Source organism: Sceloporus undulatus, chromosome 1 (genome assembly GCF_019175285.1).
Source record: "Sceloporus undulatus isolate JIND9_A2432 ecotype Alabama chromosome 1, SceUnd_v1.1, whole genome shotgun sequence".
Taxonomy (NCBI): Eukaryota; Metazoa; Chordata; class Lepidosauria; order Squamata; family Phrynosomatidae; genus Sceloporus; species Sceloporus undulatus.
This window is the reverse complement of record NC_056522.1, coordinates 375,850,626-375,875,931: the sequence shown is the minus strand read 5'-3', so window position 1 is coordinate 375,875,931 and position 25,306 is coordinate 375,850,626. Positions and strand designations below refer to the sequence as shown.

Here is a 25,306-nt window from a genome sequence, read left to right as displayed (position 1 = left end):
GGCTATCATGTCACCTCTTAACTGTCTCTTTTCCAGGTTGAACATCCCCAACTCCCTAAATCTCTCCTCAGAAGGCATTGTTTCCAGGTCTTTCATCATTTTGGTCATCCTCCCTTGGACACACTTCATCTTCTCAACACCCTTCTTGAACTGTGATGGTCAGAGGTGGACACAGTATTATTCCAGGTGGGGCCTGACCAGAGCAGAATAGAGTGGTACTACAGTATGACTTCCCTTGATCTAGACACTATACTTCTGTGGATGAAGCCTAGAATCGCATTGGCCTTTTTAGCTGCTGCATCACACTGTTGACTCATTATGTAGAGAGTTCTTGTAGCACCTTTGAGACTCACGGAAAGGAAGAAGTTGGCAGCATTCATAGACTTCAGTCTGCTTCCTCAGATGCATTGGACATAATGCATTAAATATAATATGATGCATCTGAGGAAGTAGACAGAAGTCTACGAAAGCTCATGGGGCCAACTTCTTCCTTTCAGTAAGTCTCCAAGGTGCTACAAGAGCTCTCTGCGTACTGAGAGCCTGTATACAGACAGGCCAAAATAAAGCTGCTTTGGGTCGCTTTGGAAATATGCTGTTTAAATGATGCGTGTGTCTTAAGAGGCCAGAGGCTGCACCAAAGCCAGGCTCCAGTCCTTAGGACTGGAGCGCGACTTCTGGCCTCTTAAGATGCATGTGTCATTTAAACAGCATACCTCAAAGTGACCTAAAGCAGCTTTATTTTGCCCTTTCTGTACGGGGCTTGATTCTACAGACTAACATGGCTATATCTTTGAATTCTGCCACGGCTGACTCATGTTCAGCTTCCCCCATGATTTCCTCCTTTGAAATAGTTGCAAAAGCATTGCTGGCCTCCCTTCAAATACTTAATCAGGGCTGTCATAGCCCCCCTTGACTTTCTCTTCTCCAGGCTGAACCTTCCCAGCTCCCTAAGTCTCTCCTCTTGGTGGTTTTCAGATTCTTGCCCAGTTGCCCTGCTCCGGACAGTCTTTCTCCTCCTCCTCCTCCTCCTCCTCTTCTCAGGCCAGGCCCAGCCTTCAGCATCCAGGGCTGGGTGGCTCTTTCCAGGGAGGGACCATCTGAGAAGGAGGAGGAGGAGGTCCTGGGCAGGGCCAGGCTATATATCAGCTGTGTGCCAAGCCAGGCTGTCTGTCTCTGCTTTCACCCAAGAGGTTTACACATTTTTGGTGTAATAACTGCCTAGGTAAGGAGGCACTGGGCAAGGAGGGAGGCAGGGAGGGATGCTGGGCCCATCTTGGCAGCTAACTGTGACTGTTAAAGTTTTTTAAAGGTGCATATGGTTGTCGCGAATAAACTGTACTGCACTTGGGGGAGAAAAGAAAACAAGGTTGTTGTTGTTGTGTGCCTTCAAGTAATTTCTGACTTAGGGCGACCCTAAGGACCGTAACATTTTAAAATAAAATAAAAACCGATACTATAAATGCAACCTGAACATCAAGCCAAAAAGAGAAGCGTTTAATGTTTAAAACCCTTTCAAAAGAAAGTCCACAGTATTGCAGCAAGCATGGCCACTGTATGGTTCCTAGAACTCGGGTCCAAAAAGGTAACCTCTCCAAATGTGGAAGGAGGCTGGAAGAAATGACCCTTGGGGTCGTGTTCAACTCTATGATTTTATGTTCTGTAATGATTGCACATGGTTGTCCTTTGTAATTGGCATAATGGAAGTACATTTGAAAAGTGAGTGAATGAGTGGGAACAAAGTAATGTTTTGTTGTGGCTGTTGAGTGCCTTCAAGTTGTTTCCAAGTACAGTAATGGCAACCCTAAGGCCTATCATGGGTTTTTCTTGGCAAGATTTATTCAGAGGTGGTCTGTCTTTTATTGGTGTAATCGTAGCCTTTAAAATTACTGTATTTTATTGGCATAACTTTATTCTCTGGTAGTTAAAAAAAAGATCTCAAGAAGTTACATTTCAAAAGTAAGAAAATGAATGGGAACAAAGTTATTCCATTGTGGGGAAAGTGCTATTAAAATGGCTTTATTGATGCAACTTTCCTTTTTACAGTTACAGGACTTTTAAAGGCAGTTTGAGAGGCACTTCAATAAATATCATTCAAGATGTAGCCAAAAAATAGATGTAACTATCAATGCAACCAGTCATGAGGAAGCTATGACTCACTTTTTAAAAATATTTCAGTGGGCCATAGCAAGAAATAATTTCTTAAAACTGTCATAAACAACAGCAACAAACGGTGTGTTTTTAAAAGGAACGTTTCCAAGAGTTTTGGACTTCAGCTCCCAGAATTCCTGACCCAGCCAAGGTGGCTGGGGCTTCTGGAAGTTCAAACCCAAAATGCCCGGAGGACCAAAATTTGGGAATCACCGCTTTAGGCTAAAAGTGAGGATCATGTAGGGCATTACCAAATAAAAGCTAAAAACATGCATCGAAATGTAAATGCATTCTTTTTAGTCATGCGGAGAAAGGAGGACATTTTGAAATTCTTCCTGGACAGAAGGTTGAAATGTAGGGCATGTCTTGGAAAAAAAGAGGACGCCTGGTTACCCTGCTTCCAGATATTGCTGGATTACAACTCCCATCAGCCTTTGATGGTATTCTCCCATCTAACATAGACCACAGTATTCAAGGCATTCCACATTACATGACTGTGGTTATTTTCATAGAATCATAGAGTTGGAAGAGACCACTAGGGCCATCCAGTCTAACTCCTTGCCATGCAGGAAATCCAAATCAAAGCATCCCCGACAGATGGCCATCCAGCCTCTGTTTAAAGACCTCCAAACAGAGGCTGGATGGCCGTCTGTCAGGGATGCTTTGATTTTTTAGCACTGTGTTGTAGACATAAACTATGAGGCCTAAGGCCTGGGGAAGGCGTGATTTGAACCAGGGGCTTTGTGGTTCATCGCTCCAACCTCATTGCCATCGTGCCACACTAATCGGTTTTGACTGCCAGCTATGAGCAAGTGGCCCATCCTTTAAGGTAGAAAGTCAACATCCCTCCCTTTGAAAAGATAGCAGGAGCCACAGAAGAAAGGCCCTTGTGGTTTCCACTGTTGCTTGGAAATAGGTGGGGCCGATGCCCCTTTTGTTATTTCTGCATTGTGGGCATGGGCCCTTCCCTGGATTATTTCTCAGGGCAACTTAGATCAGAGTCCCTTTGCTCAAACAGAGAACCAGTTGGGGAGGAAGAGTAGAGTTCAAGAATAGGGCACACGCCTGGCTTTCATAAGATCTCAGAAGGATGCAGGTTCAATCCTTGGATCCCCCTGCTCCCATTCCATCATTTTAAATCCCAGGCTGCATCCACACTACAGAAACAATCCAGTCTGATACCACTTTAACTGCTGATATATTCCAAAAGTCCATCCAAATGTACAAGGAGAGTTCCCAGACAAGAGCACAACAGTGATGCTCATCACCTCTTGCTTGTCTCCAGTAGAGAACTACTGCTGTTGTACAAGGAGGCTCCATTCTACCTGTCTACCTACAGTAGCTACCAATCTATTCCTCACATGGTCTTGCAAGTTAAGCAGGGTTGAGTTTGGTTAATACTTGGATGGGGGACCACCAAGGAATACCAGGTGCCATAGGCTACATTTCAGAAGAGGGAAATCACAAACCACTTCTGAGTATTCTTGGCTTAAGAAAATCTTATCAAATTCATGGGGTCACCATAAGTCGACAGGTAACTCGAAGGCACATGCGTGCACACACAAAATCTCACAAAGCAGGGAATAATATTATTTTCTTAGACCCACTATAAGTACAATAAAAGCCAAGCTGTGCTTTAAAAAAACATGAAAGCACCATAAAACAGCATATCATGAATCACAAATAGCAGATAAAGGTGACCATAAACATTGCTGATAAAAGAGCACATGAAACGTCATTTTCTCCAGGATGAACTTAAATTGCTAGTCACTCTCCTCCTGTGAGCAAAAATCCTAAACAGTGGCTGAGTAGTTTTGGAGGTTTGTTGGGAGGTATGTGAATATGTGTGTACCTAGGGATGATGGAGGCAACCCCAAACTGTTGTCATTGTTGTGCAAAAGGATCATGTAGCACCTTTGAGACTAACTGGAAGAAAGAAACTGGTAACGTGAGCTTTTGTAGACTTGAGCCTACTTCTTCAAATGTCGTTATCATTGTTGAGGTTGGAAAACTTACTTTTGCGGGGTTACAACTCACAGGACAGCCTAATCTATCTTGAACACACTCTGATGTTTCTTGGACACTTATCTCCTGGTTCTCATCTGTGAAATGCTGGAGGACATGTACTCAGATGCTTTGACCTTTGGCTGGGCTCTGATCTCAGAAGGGAAAAGACTGCTTGAAAAGAAGGGCTATGGGGAGATAGGAGAGAAGTGACCGGTGAGGTGCCACAGGGTTCTGTCCTGGGCCCAGTGCTATTCAACATCTTTATCAATGATTTGGATGATACAATAGAGGGCATGCTTATCAAATGTGGAGATGACACGAAGTTAGGATGAGTAGCTAATACCCCAGAGGACAGGATCAAAATTCAAAATGACCTTAACAGAAGGGGGACACCTGGCTTGACAACAGTACATGTGAAAGGGATCTAAGAGTCTTAGTGGACCATAAGCTGAACATGAGGCAGCAGCTAAAAAAGCAATGCGGTCAAAGATGACTGCATCCACAGAAGTATAGTGTCTAGACTGAGGAAAGTAATAGTACTGCAGGAGTCTGGGTCTGAAGTAGACCTACATGAAAGGATGGCTGCCTTGTCTAACTTGACTGCCAACAAAAGAAGGAATATTATTCTGCATGTGCTTGGAAACATTACTATAAACTGTATGGTTGTGTACCCCTTGATCTTTATGCCCTTTCAATATTCAGTAGTCAATTACTCACAACAACTGCATCTGAGAACAAACTGAATCCTGAGTCTGAAACGCCTTTCACAAGTGCCCAGTCTCCCAGAGTGCTGCCACACTGGAAAAATAAAGGAGTTTGACATCACTTTAATTGTAATGGCTCCATTCTGTGGAACCCTGCAATTTGTAGTTTGGTGGGGCACCAGAGCTTTCTGACAGGGAAAGCTATATATATCTTACAACATTTCAGATCCCATAACTCCATAACATTGAGCCCTGGCTGTTAAAGTGATGTCAAACTGCATTAATTCTGCTGTGCAGACGCAGCCTCTGTGATTACTAAGCCTGTGACCCATTTGCCTGCAATTGTGCTGCAAACCAAAAGGGTTCATTGCTGTTTTGGCTCTCCAAGGGAGGCCTTTGTTGTCTAAATATTGGATTTCCTAAGAGAGCTGTTATTACCTAAGCATGAAAGGTTCCCTTTCTTTGAAGTTATTGTTTTTACCTGCAAGAATAGCCTAGGCATGTCTGCACCAGCCTGGGCCTAGTTTTGAAAAATCCAGTATTGCAATAGGACCCCGGGTGCAGTGAAAGTAGTTCACGAAACATAGTCAGACCAAAAATCAACTATTTTTCCAGCCCATGTATCCAGGTCTCTTAAACTAAGATCTGCTAAAATATATCTTGCTGGTATGCATCAACATCTGCTATAAATTTGGAAGTGACTGTGGTGCAGTCCTGAAATTGAAGTCCAAAAAACTAAATTTTGTAAGCTCTCTGCTGAGATGCTTTGAGGGAGAAGTCAGATTTCTATTCAGTTTGCTTTTAGCAAAACTGAAAAAAGAGCCGTTTATCTGATTCCCAGTTAGTGAGTCACTGTTGTCTCTCGGCGATTAGGCAGCGATAAAAGTTGTCTCTTTCCTCCCACTCTGTCCAAAAAAATGAAATAAGAAATAACCCCCTCCTCACTATCAGTCTGCTACAAGTGCAATGTACACTTGTACATTGTGTGAAGGTAAAAGATTGAGAGCCATGCTGGTGTAGTGGTTTGAATGTTGGATTACGACTCTGGAGACCAGGGGTTCGAATCTCCATTTGGCCATGGAAACCCACTAGGTGACCTTGGGCAAGTCACACTCTCTCAGCCTCAGGGGAAGACAAAGGCAAAGGCAAACCCCCTCGGGATCAATCTTGCCAAGAAAACCCCGTGATAGGTTTGTCATAGACTTGGCATAAACTGGAAATGACTTGAAGGCATACGACAACAAAACATACATGATACAACAAAGATGGAATCTATTTCTTAGTGGAAATAGAAGCTCCTTTTTCTTTTTCTTTTTAAATTATCTTTTATTGGTTTAAAATCAAACAAAATGTTATAAACATACATAGAAGCAACAAGCAAACAGCTGTATATCTATGCAAACGTCCTTTCCTTGATCTGATTGCATAGGACTCCATTTCCTCTCTATTTCTCATTCGACATACATTTTTAAATCCTTATGTCTCTTCATTGCATACTATAGTACTTATATAATTTAGTGATATTTAGTGATAGGAATCTCACATGTCCATCTTTTCTTTACATCACATCTTTAACACTGTTATTTAACCACTTGTTTTTTACAAAGTTCTCCAATGGAAACCAATCCTCTTCTACTTTCTCTATTGCTTTGTGATTCAACCAGTTTGTTAATTTGTTTAAGGATGCGATGATATCCACTCACTTAAACAGCAATTCTTTTATTGTTGTAATTTTTACTTTGTTTTCCAGTTTGCGGCCAATAATATTCTGGCATTACCATGTACAGCTTCTTTTTTAAATCCTAAGGCTCTTGTTTCCCCTTCACATCATAATTGCTCAATCCCAGTTTCTTTTATTTAATCTATAAGGCATGCCATGTACTTTGGACATATCATGAGAAGATGCAACTCATAATCTTCAGTCCACTTTGCTGTAGGAAAAAAGGAAGAGCGCATTACAAGTGGTTTGATTCAAACAAGCAAGATATGATTGCCTTGAATCTGGAAAACCTGAGAAAAGCTGTTGATGACTGGGGCAATTGGAATTCACCATAAACAGAGGTTGTTGTTGTTGTTGTAGTGTGCCTTCAAGTTGTTTCCAATTTATGGCAATCCTAAACTGAACCCCTAATGGGATTTTCTTGGCAAGGGTTGTCCAGAGGAGGTTTGCTATTGCCTTCCTCTGAGGCTGAGAGAGTGTGACTTGTCCAAGGTCACCCAGTGGGTTTCATAGCAGAGTTGGGAATCGAAATATAGTTGACTCACTGGCAAATAACAACAACAAAGAGCTGCTAAACATGTACATAGTGCCTTTCCTTCACCACTGAGTAGCCACAAATAACTTACCTGGATTATGGCTAGGCTGATAAAAATGTTTACGTAGGGCAGGATCCCCGTAAGCTTTTTCTTTTCCCTTGTAAAGAAGTTTGTAAATTTGAAAAAGTAGTTAAACTGGAGGAGGAGGAGATCTGCTCAGTCTTGCTGGGTTAGTCTGGAGCAGGCTAGTATGCAACTATATTTGCCTTCATTTGGCTAATTTGTATGGAATACTCGAAGCAACTCTTGTTTCAGGACATTGGTTGAGCAGGTTGGCCTTTGCATTTCATTGCTTCAGGTAAAGACTTTCCCCTAAAGCTTAGAAGAATCTGAGCATCCTCAGTTCTGGGCTTGGAAAAATTAGATTTTGCAAGTGCAATGAACAACTGAAATCAAGGGCAGCTGTATAAGCTCTCTCTTTCATCTCCATCTGACCAACTCTCAGCCTGGAGTTATATTTGCTGTTGTTGTTGTGTGCCTCCAAGTCATTTTTGACTTACAGCCACCCTAAAACCTGTTGTTGTTTGTGTTGTTGTGTGCCTTCAAGTCATTTCTGACTTAGGGTGACCCTAAGGCAAACCTATCATTGATTTTTCATGGCAGATTTGTTCAGAGGTTTGCTATTGCCTTCCCCTGAAGCTGAGAGCATGGGACTTGCCCAAGATCACCCAGTGGGCTTCATGGCTGAGCTGAGAATTGAACTCTGATCTCCAGAGACATAGTTTATTATTATTATTATTATTATTATTATTATTATCATTATCATTATCATTATTAAACTTTATTTATATAGTGCTGTAGCATAGTATAGTCCAACATTAAATCACTATACCATGCTGGCTCTCAGTTGGTTTCCATAGCTGAGTAAGGATTCGAACCCAGTGTCTTCATGATCGTAGTCCAACACTCAACACACTGGCTCCAGTATTTCAGAGATTAAACAGCAAGCAATGTCAGAGTGTGGCCAAGATTCCTGAGAAAGAACAAACAAGCTAGGTTTTTGCCTGAGTCTACTGGGATTCTGGGAAAGGCAAGATCCCACCGTCTCCTCTCCTCTCTTTCCACTGAGGGTGCGTCTACATTATAGAAATAATGTGGTTTGGAACCACTTCACGTGCTGTAGTACCATCCTATGAAATGCAACGTCTTTCGTCTTTTCTGCCAAAAAATGCTGGTGTCTTGCCAAACTACACATCCTAGGATTCTGTAGCATGGAGCCATGGCACTTAAAGTGCTGTCAAACTGCATTATTTCTACAGTGTAGATGCACTCTGACTGAATTGAGTGCACGATCCAGTTGCATTTGCAGCTATTAAAGGAACCCAGGAAAAAGGGGGAAAGTGGGAGGAGGAGAGAGAAAACGGGACATTTTCAAAGCAGCTGAAAAAGCGGGAAGGGCGAGGATTAATCGGGACTGTCCCTGCAAAACTGGGATGGCTGGAGGATACAGTGGTACCTCGGGTTACGAAATTAATTCGTTCCGCGGCTAATTTCGTAACCCGAAAAACCTTCGTAACCTGAATTGCCATAGGCGCTAATGGAAAAAAAGCCGCGGCTCTGCCGCGGCTCCATTGAAAATAGCGCCGAGGTTTTTTCGTAACCCGAAAAAACCTTCGTAAGCCGAAACAATAAATCCCTATGGGATTTTTTCGTATCCCGAAAAATTCGTAAGCTGGGTAATTCGTATCCCGGGGTACCACTGTACTGGAGTTAGCTAGCTAGCCCTTTCCTTCCTCCCCAAGTAAAGACCTTGCTGTGAATTTCGGTTGCCATACTAAGAGTTAACTGTGATGTGTTTTCCTCTAAGCTGGCTGCAAGACAACTTTTGGGTAGAGGCTGGAGGTGACTCACCAGAGATAAACACAGATCAGCACACCTGCAAAGGATTCTTATCCTTGCTATTTAGTCTAGGATTAAAGTGTCTCCAAGAAAGCCAGAGTTATTTGACCGTCGTGATGACTGATGAGAGGAGCAGAAGTATAACAGTTGCTGAAAGTAAATCCACCTATTTACCAGGTTGTTCCTTTTGAGCTCACCTGTTCTTCCAAGAGCAAGCCTGGTCTTGAAGAAGCTGAATGGAGGCTGTGATTGCGTAGAAAACTTTAGCATGATTTCCAGCTCCATGGCGTTGCTGCTGATCAGTTCTAGCAACAATCCTGCAAACCTGGGATGCAACCGCACTGCAGAATGTAGCATAATCATAGAATTATTAGTTCACAGAACTACCGTCAGCCCCCCATTTTCACAGGGATCCATTTCGGACCCCCCCCCCCCGTGAAAACAGAGACTCCCTGATATTCAAGCCCCATAGGCTTGAATGAGGCACATGCCTGCAAGCGCATGGAGGGCACATGCCGTGGGGGCACAACCCATTGAAATTAATGGAGGTCACCCCTCCCTGGATATTCAAGACCATGGATCTCAAGTCTGCCAGAACGGAGGGGCGACTGTATTAGGATTTACTTCCCTGAACTTCAGCAGAAGAGTTCTCTGGCGGAGCATTCTAAAGATCTCATGAAGCTACAAATCCCAGGACCCTGCAGGATGAATCTAGGGCAGCTAAAGTGGCACCAAAGTGTTAAAAAATTTCAAAGAGGAGTCCAGCACTGTCAGACAGTTCTTACCCTCAGGAAGTTTCTCTCGACATTTAGTTGGCAATTCCTTTCTGATTATTTCACCCTGAAGTTCAGACTAGCTTCCGAACCTATCTCTTCATTTGCTGATCACATAGCTCTTCAGTTGCCAACTTGGCTTGTAACAGAATGAAAGACTATCAGCTAATTCCATCAGAATACCAGACTATTCAAAAGAAAAACCCTCTACTTTTCAACTGTAACAATCAAAACCCAAGAAGTGCCATCGCCAGGTATTAAAACCAGCAGAGTGACAGAATGGTTGCCAGTAACAATAAAAATTAGTTCAGGCCACATGCTGTAATGGCTGGGGACAATAAAGAGATTTGTTTGGTGCCACATATGTTTCCCGGCTGGAAAGCATTTTATAAAAGGGTTATTTGTGGCCAGTAACTAGTCCCCCAACTTTCTTTTCAGGTTTTGGAGAAGGGGCCCATATAGAAGAACTTCTGGCCATGTGCTGAATATTTAGTAAGGTGTGGTTGGGAGAAGGTGTTTCTTAATGTGCAAAGTATTTACCGTATAAATACAGTCAGCCCTTCATATCCACGGATTCTTTATCCATGGATTCAACTACCCACAGCTTGAAAATATTCCAAAAGGATATCAATTCCACAAAGCAACCCTAGATTTTGCCATTTTATATAAGGCATTATATCTAATGGGACTTGAGCATCCATGGATTTTGGTATCTAAGGGGGTCCTGGAACCAAACCGCAGTGGATACCAAGGGCTCGCTGTAATCCCATGCTGCTGTAACATTTTAAAAATGCAAGAGCCCTGTTGGATCAAATTAAGGTTGCCTGATCTCAGGGTCTGGCCTTTCTTCTCTGGTCTTCAAGGGGAATGGGAGGAATCTCTAGGCAAGAGCATTGTCTTGAAATGTAAGCAGAAGGAGATGGAGAGAAGGTATGTGTGTGTGTTAGAACCATAGAGCTGGAAGAGACCCCAAGGGCCATCCAGTCCAGCCTTGCCACAACACTGTGAGTTTGATCCCAGGGCTCTAAGGTTGACTCAGCCTTCCATCCTTTCATATGTTGGTAAAATGAGTACCCGGTTTGTTGGGTGCAATTGGTTTACACACTGTAAACTGCTTAGAGAGTGCAGAGTTTACTATTAAGCAGTATAGAAATGTAAAGTGCTAGTGTTAAAGTGCTATGGCTATTCAGCCTCTCTTTAAAAACCTCCAAGGCACTCTCCAAGGCAGCATATTCCACTGCTGAACAACACTTACCATCAGGAAATTCTTCCCAGTGCTGTATTTAGGTGAAATCTCCTTTCCTATAGCTTGAATCCATTGCTCTGTGTCCTAGAGCAAAAAGCAAGCTTGCTTGCTCCATCTTCAATGTGACAGCCCTTCAAATGCTTAAACAGGGCTATCATATCACCCTTTAACAGTCTCTTCTCTAAGCTGAACATATGTATAGTGATGTATAGCGTCTAGATCTAGGGAAGTAATAGTGCCAATTTATTCTGCTTTGGTCAGGCCTCACCTGGAATACTGCATCCAGTTTAACCTGGGGAAGAGACAGTTTAGGGGTGACATGATAGCTCTGTTTCAATATTTGAAGGAGAGTCATATTGAGGATGGAGCAAGCTTGTTTTCTGCTACTCCGGATACAGAGCAATAGATTCAAACTACAGGAAAAAGGCTCCACCTCAACATTAGGAGCAACTTCCTGAGGGCAATAGCTGTTAAACAGTGGAATAGGCTGCCTCCAAGTGTGGTGGAATCCCCTTCTTTGGAGGTTTTTAAACAGAGGCTGGATGGCCATCTGTCAGGAATGTTTTGATTGTGTATTCTCGCATGGCAGTATGAGGTTGGACTGCATGGTCTTTGGGGTCTCTTCCGACTCCCTGATTCTGAAATTCTACATATGGTAATTCTAAGGCAAAACTACCACAGGGTTGTCTTGAAAAAATTGTCCGGGGGGGGGTTCATTTGCCTTCCTCTGAAGCTGAGAGTAGGTGACGTGCCCAAGGTGGGTTTCCATGGCCAAGCAGGAAATTGAACCCTGGTCTCTAGCATTGTAATCCAGCGCTCAAATGTCTACACCATGCTGGCTCTCATTTACCATGGCAATAGCTTGTATTGCATGACAAATAAACATTCTGCTGAATAGCGGGGAAGTTGGAACTCCCAAGCCATGTTCATGGGTGTGTCAAGCAATGACTCACATTTCCCTTGCTTTGGATTGAAACTGTGAACAATCACTGTGTGTGTTTCCCCAAAGAAGGTGCTATGGAAATTGCTGAAAATATCCCTTTGAATATGAAGAGGGCTGGTTTGTGTGCAGCCTCTTTAAGCTTCCTATGCAGAGCGTGGGCTTTTCAACCAGGGCAAGTCTCAAACACTGGGCCATGCGTTGATCCCTTTCAACAAACCAGCACTGTTTGTGTTGAGAAACTGAAATGCGTTCTTGGGCAATCTCCTGAGTTTATTCCAAGATGCGTCAACCCCATGTGCATAAAATGCAGAAGGAAATAAACTGGCAGAACATGGGGAGTGCCGCCTGCAAAATGCTGTTGCAGTTCACCTGCATTTCTTCATAAATTTGGTCTTTGCAAAGACCACCTTCAGTCCTTCTCTAGCCCAACATGAATTTACCTTTCTCCACCTTTCCTACACCGACCTCTTCCCAAATCACATTGCATGCTGAAATGAAATCTCAATTGGTGTTTCTCTGCAGTGTTCTGATGCAGGGATGGGCAAGGTGATCCGATGACTTAACCACAAAGGAGGACAAGGCAATGCAAAATGTAGAGCATTCAAGAAAAATGGAGGATATTACAAAATAAAACCTCAAAACACTAAGGGCCTTTGCAGACTGGCCATTAAAGCCAGTCTGGGAGCAGAGTTGGGGTGTGGCATCCACATGATATATGCCCCAACTCTGCCCCCATGGCGGCGTGATGCCACGTGCTGCACCACAGGGTGCACAGCGTAATAGCACTCCTCTGGTGCTGCATTGAGATAACGTAGCACCAAAGGAACGCCATAAAACCACACCATGGCAGCTAAAACGCCCTTTCCAGGGTGCTGAAAGGCCATATCGGATCCGCGGCATGGGGTTGCCGTGGCCCCGATCTGGCTCTAAAAGGGGCAGTCTGCACAGCCCCTAATATAAATATAAAATAATGCTTCTTAGTCATGCTCCAAATAGAGGACATTTTGAAATTCCTCCTGGAGAGATGGTTGGATTGTAGGACGTGTGAGCAAAGGAGAACATCTGGTCACCCTGGGGATGGGGGATGTATAGTCCTCCAGATGTTGTTGAACTCTAGCTCCCATCATTCTTTCTCATTCCTCACTAATAACACTTTTATTAGACTAGACCTAGAAACTAAGCCCTCTTTGGACCAGCTGAGGGAGTTCAGTTTAGCAAGGAAAAGGGAAGACCAAGGGCATGTCTACAACAGCCAAATGAAGTGGTTTTCTCTCAGCCTCATGGCAATCTGCCCACACAATGCAGGGCCAAATCTCCAATTCGAGTGCAGACTATTTTCATGACGGAAGGCCAGTTCTGCACCAAATCCACATTTTCCCTCCCTTTTTCTTTTTATTGTGTGTTCAAGTTGTTTCTGACTCATGGTGAACCTCAGGGGAACCTATTATGGGGTTTTCTTTGCGAGTTTCTTCGGAAGGGGGTTGTCGTTGCTGTCCTCTGAGGCAGAGAAATTGTGACTTGCTCAAGGTCACCTAGTGGGTTTCATGGCTGAGCTGGGAGTAAAGGAAACCTCACCTTTTGCTCCAGATTTTGCAGGAAAATCTGGAGCACTCCATAGCAACACTGAACAGCTGTTTATACAAACCTTTCACTGTGTCACCTGGTGACACTGAAACTGGTGAGAATTGCACCCTCCAAGGTTACAATGGGGCACCCAGCCATGTGATGGATGCTGGGCACCTCGTTTCTGACCTCAGAGAAAGCAACTTGTGCCAACAATGGTGGCACTGCTTGGTGCATTTGTATACATTTGCCTGGTGTTGCTCCAAAGTATGGAGCTAACAAGAGGAATCCAAGGAAGCTTTGAGGCCAAAATACTCCAGGAACATCCAGGAGTATTCTGGCCAGTATAGATGAGCCCCAGGTAGTGCTATGAAGCATTTGAAAGGTTGTCATTTGGAAAATGGGCCAACTTGGGGCATCGACAGACTGGCCATAAAGGCCAGCATCGGGGTGGAGTGGGGGCATGGTGTCCACACAATGCACACCCTGACTGACTTGACACCACGCACCCCACCACATGGCAGGTGGCATCACAGCACTCCTCCGGCGCTGCATCCAGATGATGCAGTGTCAAAGGAGCACAGAAAAGCTGCAGCGCTGGCAGCTATGGCACCCTTTCCACAGCACAGAAAGGAGCTGCCTTTTGTGGCTCCTTTTGTGCTGCAGAAAGGCCAGATCAGGGGTGCGGCATGTAGTTGTTGAGGCCCTGATCCAGCACTGAAAGGGGGGCTCCAGGCTGCTCCTTAGGGGCAGTCTGTTTAGCTCCATAGTTCCTGAGCCCCCGGACCTAAGCAAATGGATTCAGATAAGGAAAGAGATTTTGAGTAAACATTGTGGAGAGCTCCCTGATGGTAAGAACTGGTTGACAGTAGAACAACTACCTTGGAGGGTGGTAAGCTCTACTTCATTGGCACTTTTCAAAACACAAGCTGGATGGCCACCTTGCACCCTCCAACATGTCACAGATAAAATCCAGGACACTAGTGGTCAAACAGCATTAGATTATGGTCAAGATGGCAAAAGTTATTAATGAGGAAAAACCCACAAGCTAGTAGAGGCTGTAGCAATTTGTTTTTGGCTGAATCTCCTGGGAAGAATTCTCTTTCCTCCTCCCTTCCCTGCTGGACTGAGTACAAACTACTTTGCAATTTGAAGTCAGTTTGCAGCAATTGAAGGAAGCTGAGGACAAAGGAGGAAAGAGGGAGGAGGAGAGAAACTGGGACATTTTAAAAGCAGATGAAAAAGTGGGATGACAGAGCAGTAACTGGGATTGTCCTTGCCAAATCAGGACAGTTGGAAGGTATGTCATCCTTTTGCTGTGGATTCTTGGACTGAATCATAGAGTTGGAAGAGACCGCAAGGGCCACCCAGTCCAACCCCATTCTGCCATGCAGGAACTCTCAATCAAAGCATCCCTGACAGATGGCCATCCAGCTCTGTTTAAAGCTCTCCAAGGCAGGAGACTCAACTGCACTCCAAGGAAGGAGTGTGTTCCACTGTCGAACAGCCCTTACTGTCAGGAAGATCCTCCTAATGTTGAGGTGGAATCTCTTTTCCTGTAGCTTGCATCCATTGTTCCGGTTCCTGTTCTCTGGAACAGCAGAAAACAAGCTAGCTCCCTCTTCAATATGCAGGGACGTAGCCAAGGGGAGGGGGTGTTCTTGGGGTCCAGACCCCCCCTTCCATTAAAAAAATGAATGGTGCGTGCTGCTGCGCCACCGTGCCCAAACCCCATTATAATGGTGGCACTTAGTCTGGACCCCCCCTTCCTAAAATCCTGGCTACATCCCTGCAGTATGACATCCCTTCAAAGATTTATGATCTGTGGGATTCCTTTCTAACACAATAGTTTTGTGATGGGAGTTGAGGCCAAAAACATCTGGAGGTCAGATGTTCCCCTGCTCTGTTCTGACACAAACAAGCCACAGCTGAGCCTTCAGCCTCACCCACCATTCTCTGCCACCCTCAAAGTAACATCAGAGAATTGAATCCCCCCCCCGATATATAATTTTCATAGAATCCTAGAGTTGTAGAAGACCCCAAGGGCCATACAGTCCAACCCCATTCTGCCATGGAGGAATACACAATCCAAGCACTCTTGACAGATGGCCAACTAGGCTCTACTTAAAACCTCCAAAGAAGGAGGCTCCACCACCCTCCAAGGCAACGTGTCCCATACTGATGCAAAAGGATCTCTCAAAGGTGCTACAAGATCTTTTTGCATCAGTATGCAAAAGGATCTTGTAGCACCTTTGAGACAAACTGAAAGAAAGAGGTTGGTAGCATGAGCTTTCGTAGACCTGAGCCTATTTCATGTCTCAGGTGCATGTTTGGAGACGGAATATGTATGGCAAGGGAAAGATTGTATATTGCTTAATAAGACATTATCATATTCACATCTCCTATTGCTCCAAGGAGGTGGAGCAGCAAGTATATTGGGGCGTGTGTGTGATATTTCACTTTATCCTCACAACAGCACGGCAAGGTAGTGTAGACTCACTGTGGGTTTCATACCATGTTTCTCAGACTATAAATTCTCGATTAAATCCTTTAATTGGGGCTGGCCAGCTTGTTCGCTCTGAGGTCCTACTGAAACCAAGGAGGGGCTGGTAGCATCTAAGGAAATGCTATGCAGTATTAATCTGTTCCATTTTCTTTTTTTCTCCCTCAGGAAAGATGTCTGACGGATTTTCGGTAAGTGTTTGTTTCTTAAGGAGGTATTATTTAGAGGAATTAAATTGTCGCCAGAGAGCTGTCTTTTCTGCAGGCAGGTAAAGACTTTTTTGTTTCAACAGGCCTTTGAGGACTCACTGCTCAGGGGGGAAAGACCTTTAATATCTTGTTATGTTGTCTGTATTGGTTGCTTTTGATTTATAATGGCAATTTTTAAAATTGTTTTTAATTCTATTGATAGTTTAATTATATTTTAACTTTTGCATGATGCATGTTTTTAGCTGTATCTGTTTTAACTTTTGTCAGTCAGTCTGAGTTAGAAAAAGTCACCCTGAGTTGGAAAAATAGTAGTAGTAGTAGTAGTAGTAGTATTAACTGTTACTAGTAGAACAGGCTAAGTCTCCCTTATCTGGAATTTCTAAATCCAAGGTATTTCCAAAATCAAACCCTTTTCATGGGTGGCCAATATGATAATGCCCTTGCTTTTTGATGGTTCAATGTACACAAACTTTGTTTCATGCACAAAATTATTAAAAAAACAATGGGCCCTTGGTATTGGCTGGGTTTTGGTTCCAGGTCCAACCATGGATACCAAAATCCGTGGATGCTCAAGTCTCATTAAATGCAGTGGCATAATAAAATGTTGTCCCTTATAGAAAAGGGCAAAATCAAAGTTTAGTTATCGTGTGTGTGTGTGTGTGTGTGTGTGTATGTGTGTGTGTATTTCCAAGCCATGGATGGTTGACTCTGTGGGTAAAAAAATTGTGGATATGGAGGGCTGGCTGTATTGCATAAAAATAACTTTCAGACTATGTGTATAAGTTGCATATGAAGCATAAAGGAATTTTGTGTTTAGACTTGGGTCTCATCTCCATGATATCTCCTTATGTATGTACGTTATGAAGTTGAAATACCCCCCCCCAAAAATCCAGAACATCTCTAGTCAGTCTCAAGCATTTCAGATATGAGGGACTCAACCAGTAGTAGTAGTAGTAATAGTAATAGTGATGGCCAGATTTTATGACCACAGTTACGAATGTGTAACCTATAGTTACGCATTTGTGACTAGTTAATGTTCACAATCCTTATGCATTTAATATTCTAAGAAATATGTAGAGATTGTGGAAGTTCCCTACTCCTTGTTTACTGGACAGCACCCAAGCAATGGACGTCTGTTCTTTTGACAAATGGGAAGCAGCTGACTGATGTTTCTCCCCTCCTGTGAGTGATCTTTGGTACGAGGGGGAATTGTTTGTGACAGGGACCTTGCTCCTGATTGTCATACTGGATTGCTTGTGGAAATGTCAGTCTGCTGCTTTCTGATCGACAGGAGACCAGACCCTGTTGTTCACAGCAGCTGCTGCCTGTTTAAGTCAGGATTGGGTGTGTTCAGCTGGGAAACACTACTGAGCTACACAACTAGGGTGGTTACACAGCCAAGTAGGTGATCTAGTATTGCCGGCGGCCAGAAGACATAATTTCTTCATGTTGATTCACCAGCACGGTCCAACTAGGCACCCCAGTACAGTAGCTGATGGGCAGCTCTCTCTCAAAGATGCCCATATGCTACCTGTAAACTCAGCCAATTGGGACAGTGGAGATGTGTGGGTTGATTTTTTTTTACTTGCAAATGTTTTTTGGAATGGGGAGAGCAGCTATGAAAGAACTAGAAAAGATCCTAAAGAGTATACAACTGAGCACTAAAGTCAGAATCATCCAAGCCATTGTATTCTCCATCTCCATGTACAGATGTGAGAGCTGGATAGTGAAGAGGGCAGATAAGAAGAAAATCAACTCTTTTGAGGTGTTGTTTTGGAGAATAGTGCTGAGGATATTATGGATGGCCAAAAGGACAAACAATTGAGTCCTAGAACAGATGAAGCTTGAACTCTCCTTGGAAGAAAAGATGATTAAGTTGAGGTTGTCATACCTTAGCCGTGTCATGATAATGCACGACCCATTGGAAAAGACAATAATGCTAGGGAAGGCAGAGGGATGTCGAAATACAGGAAGACTGGATGCTAGCTAGATTGTGGAGGTCACGGGTATGGATTTGCAGGACCTAAGCAGAACAGTAGAGGTTAGGGAGTCTTGGAGATATCTCATCCATGAGTTGGTATTGACTCAAGGGCGGTTAACAACAACAAAATGTTTTAACTTGTAAATACCTGCACCTGACTGATGTCATTCTGCTTCTCCCGCAGCTGTCTGATGCCCTGTCAGGGTCCAACAATCCCAACCCAAACACGCAACCTTCCCCTTGGGGAAATCAGCCAGGTGGATATCCAGGGGGATTTCCTGGGGCCTATCCAGGAGCACCAGGCATGTTTCCCGGAGCACCAGGTGCTTACCCAGGTGCACCAGGAGGATATCCAGGAGCACCAGGCGCATACCCTGGAGCCCCATCAGCACCAGGCGCATATCCTGGGGGCCCCCCAGCACCAGGTGGATATCCTAATGCACCAGGAGTTGTCCCACCCGGTGCATCAGGGATGTATCCTGCCCCCGGACAGCCACCAAGTGGTGGTGGAGCACAGCCGACGGCCCCACAGACTGGACCGGGATTTGGAGCTTCTACTCCATCTGGAGGTTCTTCTGCTCCATTGGTAAGATGTGGATATGTGTGCCACTGTGTGTTCGTGGCCCTGTTTAATCATTCCAACTCCTTGATTCGGAAGTTTAGAATTCTGTATTTTAAGGAGAGAGAATCAAATTCAAAGAAAAGTTGCTTGCTGAAGTAAACTACACAAGTCCGGCAGAATTGCAACTATCTCCATATAAATACACAAGTTGGCATCCTGTTAGTGACTTACACATGTATGCATATCCAAGGGTAGCCATATCGGAACTGCCTAATATCACCAGTTAATAATTTAATTTTCTGAAATAATTTAATTTCCTGATACCACTGGGAAAGCCTAGTAATAAGAGGGCAAAAATAACCTTGAGGAAGGGAGAGCTAAAGGCCCAAAATAATTCAAGTGTTGAGCATCAATACTTTAATTCAAGCAAACTGGCCAGATCGTTTGGGACTGGCTCTGAGCTTTGTTCCGTTTACTTTTTAATTGCCTGTGAATCCATCTGTGCTTTTTTCCAGAACGTTCCTTGTGATGTACCCCTTCAGTCAGGACTCGTGCCTCGCTTGTTAATAACCATTGTCGGAACGGTGAACTCAAGACCAAACAAGTAAAGGATGGAGGCGGGGATGGGGTGGTGGTGGAGTCAATCCAAAGTTTTCTACATTTGTTGCAAGGAATTGCTACACACACACACACACACACACACACACACACACACACACACACAGAGTTGGCACTCCATATTTGCAGCTTAGACGTTTGCAGTTTTGATCATTTGTGGATTTGATTAATATGTTTTCTCTAGGAATCTCTAGGTCCTCCAGCGCAACTCTGCTGGAAGCTGACCATAGAGCTGCTCTGGAAAACCTAAAGATTACTAGAGAAAACTAGAGGAAACAGTTCTCTAGCCATTTTTAGCTCCTCCAGTGTGATTCCATGGTCAACTTCTGGCAGATGTTGACTGTAGAGTTGTGTTGGAGGACCTAGAGATTCCTAGACAGGTTTTAAAAAATAGTGTGGGGGGGGGTTATTTGTAGTTTTTCCACATTCACAGAGGTCCTGTGCCCCTAACCCCAACGAATGTGGAGGGCCCACTGTATATACATTCATTCATTCATTCATTCATTCATTCATTTAATAAATTGATAAATAGCTCACTGTTCCTCACAACTGCTCAGGGCAGCTAACTTAGAAGCTTATTGCATGTATCATTAAACTGGCTTACCTCTGTCTGGTTTAAGGGTTAATTTGGGCGGCACCCTGATCTTATCACACACTTTTTACTGCCAAAATTGCCGCCTTAATACAGACCAGGTCCATCCCTGTTTTCAGAGCCACTCTGGTGGCCATTTTCTTAAATCAGAAAACTCCTGGATTCAACAAGAGCCGGGAGGAGCGGCTCTGCAAGCAGGGATGGCCCCAGGATGTATTCAGGTGGCAATTCGGTGGTAAAAAGTGTGTTATAAGATCAGGGTGCCGTCTGAATTAACCGTTACATCAGATGAGGTAAGCAGGTTTAATAATACATGCAATAAGCCTCAATGTTTAATATAAATGCGGATAGGCTGACAGCCTGCCAACCAATCCCAACTGCAGTTCACCTGCTGAATCAATTGCTGAACGGTGAGCACAAGCAAATCCCATTGCTTCAGTGAGTCTAACTGTCTAAAACCATATATTAAAAAATGGTTAAAATAGCATAACAATGACACAAATGGCAACACTCAAAGAAAAATTAATCGCTTGCATTGTTCCCATTTTTTTTTAAATGAACAGATATCTTTTGGGATCTGGAGACAAGAGTATGGTGGGTCAATTGGATCTCTGATGAAAGGGAATTTCATCACTGGGGTGCTACCGCAGAGTAAGCCCTGCCATATGTGATAGCCATACTAAGCCTCACCACCAGCAGACTTTGCTTGGTTGGCAGATCTTAAATTTGTGGTGGGTAGATACTGGATCAAATTGTCCCTTAAGCATCTGTGGCCTGAGCTATTTAGGGTTTTGGAGCCAGGATGGGATAGTGGTTTGAACGTTGGACTACAACTCTTAAGACCAGGGTACAAGTCCCAGTTTGGCCATGAAACCCACTGGGTGACCTTGGGCAAGTCACACACTCTCAGCCTCAGGGGAAGGCAATGGCAAACCTCTGAACAATTCTTGTCAAGAAAACCCATTATAACTTCGCCTTAGGGTTGCCATCAGTTGGAATGGAATTGAAAGCTGTTTCTCTCATCAGTGTCCCTTCCAGATAAGTGAAATAAAGCAACAGCGCCACCTGGTGCCTGTGCATGAAATAACCACAGAAGTAACTGCACTACAGCTGTGTGCTGTTCATAGAATCGTAGAATCATATGCCAGGTTGGATATAAGGTGGACTTGTATACCGAAAAACCCAAGTTATTTTAACTGTTGAAGATTATTTACAATGATCTCAAGGAATTCTAAGATTAAGAGAGGATGCCTTTTGCCGTTAATGAGGAATTCCTGTATAAGAGTTTGCAGTATAGATGATCTTTAGGATGGAGCAGCTTGGGGACCATGCCTTAGTGGGAATGTCACTGTTTAGCTAATGTTCTTAATTTTAATTATTTTTTCTTCTTGCTGCCTTCTGGGAGCTTGGCCTTAATGTGAGGTAACGTAACCACATAAACAAATATGACTTCTTTCAAAGTCCTGCCCCTATGCCTGTGTAGTGGTTTGAGCATTGGATGATGCATGCTGTTGTTGTTTGTTAGTATGTTGCTTTCCCCCAAAAAAATTGGTACTCAAAGAAGTGTACAATTTAGAACAACAATACAATTAAAAACACACCAAAAAGTGAGCATTACTATGGGATTAAAGTATTAACAGTATTAAAATAAAGCTTCCACTACATAAAATTATGTTCTTCTTCTTAATGGCAAATGTTCCAACATTGCTCTTGAATGTTGTGTTTCCTTGTTCACTACAGGTTTCAGGTGGATTTGAAGAAAGGAAACGACATTGCCTTCCATTTCAACCCCCGGTTTAATGAGGACAACCGGAAAGTTATTGTGTGCAACACCATGCTGCACAACTCTTGGGGGAAGGAAGAGCGGACAGCCCCCAGGTTTCCTTTTGAGGCTGGCAAACCCTTCAAGGTAAAGCAGGAGGTTTTTTGTTTGTAATGTAGGGTGCATCTACACTGTGGAAATAATGCACTTTGACACCACTTTAACTGCCATAGCTTCATCCTACAGAATCCTGGGATTTGTAGTTTTAGGAGACACCAGCACTCTTTGTCAGTGAAAGCTAAAGACCTTATGAAACTACAAATCCCAGAAGTGCATAGGATGGAGCGACAGCACTTAACTGCACTATGTCTACAGTGTATATGCACCCTTAAGGTGGGCAGTTTTCCCCACTCTTTCTTTCATCCCATTTTTACTATTTAATTTCTAAACTCACATTGTCCCCTGAACCCATTAGCAAGCAGAGGAGGGCAATTTCCCCATGGTTTTGCCCCACTGGAGCCAACACAGTCCTTTGGCCAACACTAAAAGTGACCAAGTCACATTTGAAAGTTGTTTTTTAAGCCACATTGTATAAGCCAACTGGAGGTAGAGGACATTTCTTCTATATCATAGATATATTTTATTATAATATAATATAATATATTTTTGATTTGATTTAACAAAAAAACCTCAAATCAACAATAAAATTTCTGAGATGAGGGACCTTGGGTGCCATGAAAATGGTCTTGGGCCACATGTACCCCCCCTCCCTCCTCACACTTTTCACACCTGTTTTCCCCCAACAGCAGCTGACAATAAAACACTGGCTATTAAATCATCTAATGAAAGTTTGTGGTTGTTACTTGACATCAAGTTGATATCGACTTATGGTGACCTTATATGAAAGAGAGACCTTCAAGATCCCCCATCATCAGCAGAAAGCACCACATATGGTTGAGCCTTCCAGCATTCCTCACCATTAGTTGTGTACCTAAAGCTGATGGGAGCTGCAGTCCAACATCTGGAGATCCATATATCTCTCACCCCAAAGCTAAAGTGATAGCATGTGACAGTTGTGAATCAGGCGGTCTATGTTCATGGCCGTCTCCTGCTTGATGGAGATGTAATTGTCTTTGCCTGTACTTTTGCAGATCCAGATCTTGTGTGAAGCAGATCATTTGAAGGTTGCTGTCAATGATGCGCACTTGTTGCAGTACAACCACCGCATCAAAGAGCTGAACCAGATCACCAAGCTGTGCATTGGTGGAGACGTTACTCTCACCAGCGTCACACCTACCATGATCTAAGCCAACCATTAACCCACGGCAACGGAGCATTCTTGGGCTGGAATCCTGTTGGTGAGCTCCAATTAGAGTAGACCCATTGAACCCAACTGCTGAATGTGAGTCAACACATAAGTAAAGAGCAATTGATTCAGTGGCTCTACTCTAGTTAAGAGTAACCAACAGTGTCTTAAAATAGGAGCTTTTTTAAAAAAACAACAACACATGTATAAAAGAGATCTGATGGAGTTAACTTTCTAGGGCAGATGAATAATAAAATGTAGGAGCTGCTCAACAATGGCTGGGCGTCATCTTGTGTCAATGTTTGTTTATTTATTTAATTTCTTGGAAAGGGACCCAAGGCAGCTCACTGTCTGAAACTTTGCAATAAAAATTTAACAACAATTAAAATCATCTTGCTAAAACAATGTAAAATTGCACTTAACATACAAAAGTTTAAAACAGAAATAGAACTCACACTCCGTATAAAACCTTTCCTGACCATGATTACATATTAAAAGCCTGCTTGAATTTTAAAGAATCTGCCTGCTGGTGATAAGAAAACAAACACATTATACATTACTATGAGAGAGACAGTGTGATGGAGTGGTTTAGGTGCTGGTCTCTTGAGAGACCAGGATTCAAAACACAGCTCAGCTATGGAATCCCAATGGCTGACCCTGAGAAAGTCACACTCTCTCAGCCTCAGAGGAAGGCAATGGTGGCAAACCTCCTCTGCAGATAGCTTGCTCAGAAAACCCTGTAATAGGGTTGATGTAAATTGGAGTCAACTTGAAGGCACAGAACAACATATGGCTATAACCAGGATTTGGGCTTCTTCCCTCACACAGTTTTCATTCATTTCTTCAAGCACATTTCTGGTTCTCATAATTTTGAAGGCGCATGGGCAATGGAGATAGAAACATTCAGGAATGGTATTTTGCAGGATTTTCAGTGACTGCTGCCTTGGGTTCTGGTTTGCGAGGAGAAGGGCAGATGATAATGAAGGCTGGCATCCTGTTGGGGAGTTATGTCACTTTAACTTGGCTTACAATCAAGTAAAGTTGAATTGTATGTTTGTATTCTGGGGAGGGAGAGGGTAATGTAGTTATCCATCAAGCTGGTGGAATACAAAACTTTGTAGGGTTACTAACACATTAGAAGAAGGGAATAGAATTCAAAAGGACCTTGGTAAACTAGAAAATTGGACTGAACTAATAGATTGAAATTCAACAGGGACAATGCTAAGTTGTAATTTGACCACAAAAAACAAATGCACACTTACAGGATGGGACATACTTGGCTTAGGAGTTGTATGTGTGAAAAGGACCTTAGGATTATTGTTCATCTTAAATTGAATGTGAGCCAGCAGTGTGATACTGCAGCCAAGAAAGCAAATAGCATTTTACCTGCAATAATAGAAGCACAGTTTCCAAGTCAAAGACGTTAAACAGTCCCACTATATTCGTACTAGTCAGGCTTCATCGGGAGTACCATGTTCACTGCTGGTCATCTCATTTTAGGACAGATGTAGACAGCGGAAGCAGATGGAAAGAGGGGAAAAGAGGATGGTAAGAATATGAAGAACAAAACATATGAGGAAAGGTTGAAGGAATTGGTATCCTCAGCCTGGTGGAAAGAAGACTGACATGACTGCAATATTTAAATATCTCAAGGGCTGTCACAGAAAAGAGGAGGCAGGTTTGCCCTTTGCTGTCCCAGAAGAAGAGAGAAGGTGATATGATGGAGAAGAGAAGGTTATGATAATACATTATTTATCAAATATTTAATTTGAAGGGATGTCATATTGAGATGGAGCAAACTTGTTCTCTGCTGCTCATCCTCTGTATGAGCAATGGATGCAAACTGCAGGGGGGAATCCACCTAAACATTAAGAACAGGGGTAGGCAACTTTTTGAGCCGGGGGCCGGATTGCTGTCCCTCAGAAACTGGGGGGCCGAAGCCAAAAAATAAATAATTAAATAATTTAAAAAAAAATACATATATAATAAATCAGGACAATGTAGACAAAATTTTCAAATGGAAGACCTTTTTAAAAAAGATGGAGGACACGCAAAAAATTTGCTGATTTTTTTTTTAATGTTAATATAAATGCATTGTTCTGACTTCTATAGACAATTGCCCTCCAAGGCCCCGGCGGCAATGGCGGCAGGACCGGGCTGGGGCCGGTCCCAAGGCCTCACCGGGCCGCATCCGGCCCGCGGGCCGCAGGTTGCCTACCCCTGCATTAAGAACT

General features: G+C 43.4%; 2 protein-coding genes across 2 annotated transcripts in view; one reads left to right on the top strand and one right to left on the bottom strand.

Annotated features, from left to right (window-relative positions):
* WDHD1 (WD repeat and HMG-box DNA binding protein 1) overlaps positions 1 to 25,306 on the bottom strand; it is a 192,105-nt gene that overhangs the window by 131,226 nt on the left and 35,573 nt on the right.
* On the top strand, positions 1,081 to 23,344 carry LGALS3 (galectin 3). The gene is made up of 6 exons (XM_042451001.1): positions 1,081 to 1,222; positions 16,211 to 16,233; positions 18,417 to 18,818; positions 19,310 to 19,398; positions 21,745 to 21,913; positions 22,918 to 23,344. Exons 2-6 carry the CDS (start codon positions 16,216 to 16,218, stop codon positions 23,071 to 23,073), a joined length of 834 nt encoding a protein of 277 aa, XP_042306935.1. The 5' UTR covers positions 1,081 to 1,222; positions 16,211 to 16,215; the 3' UTR covers positions 23,074 to 23,344.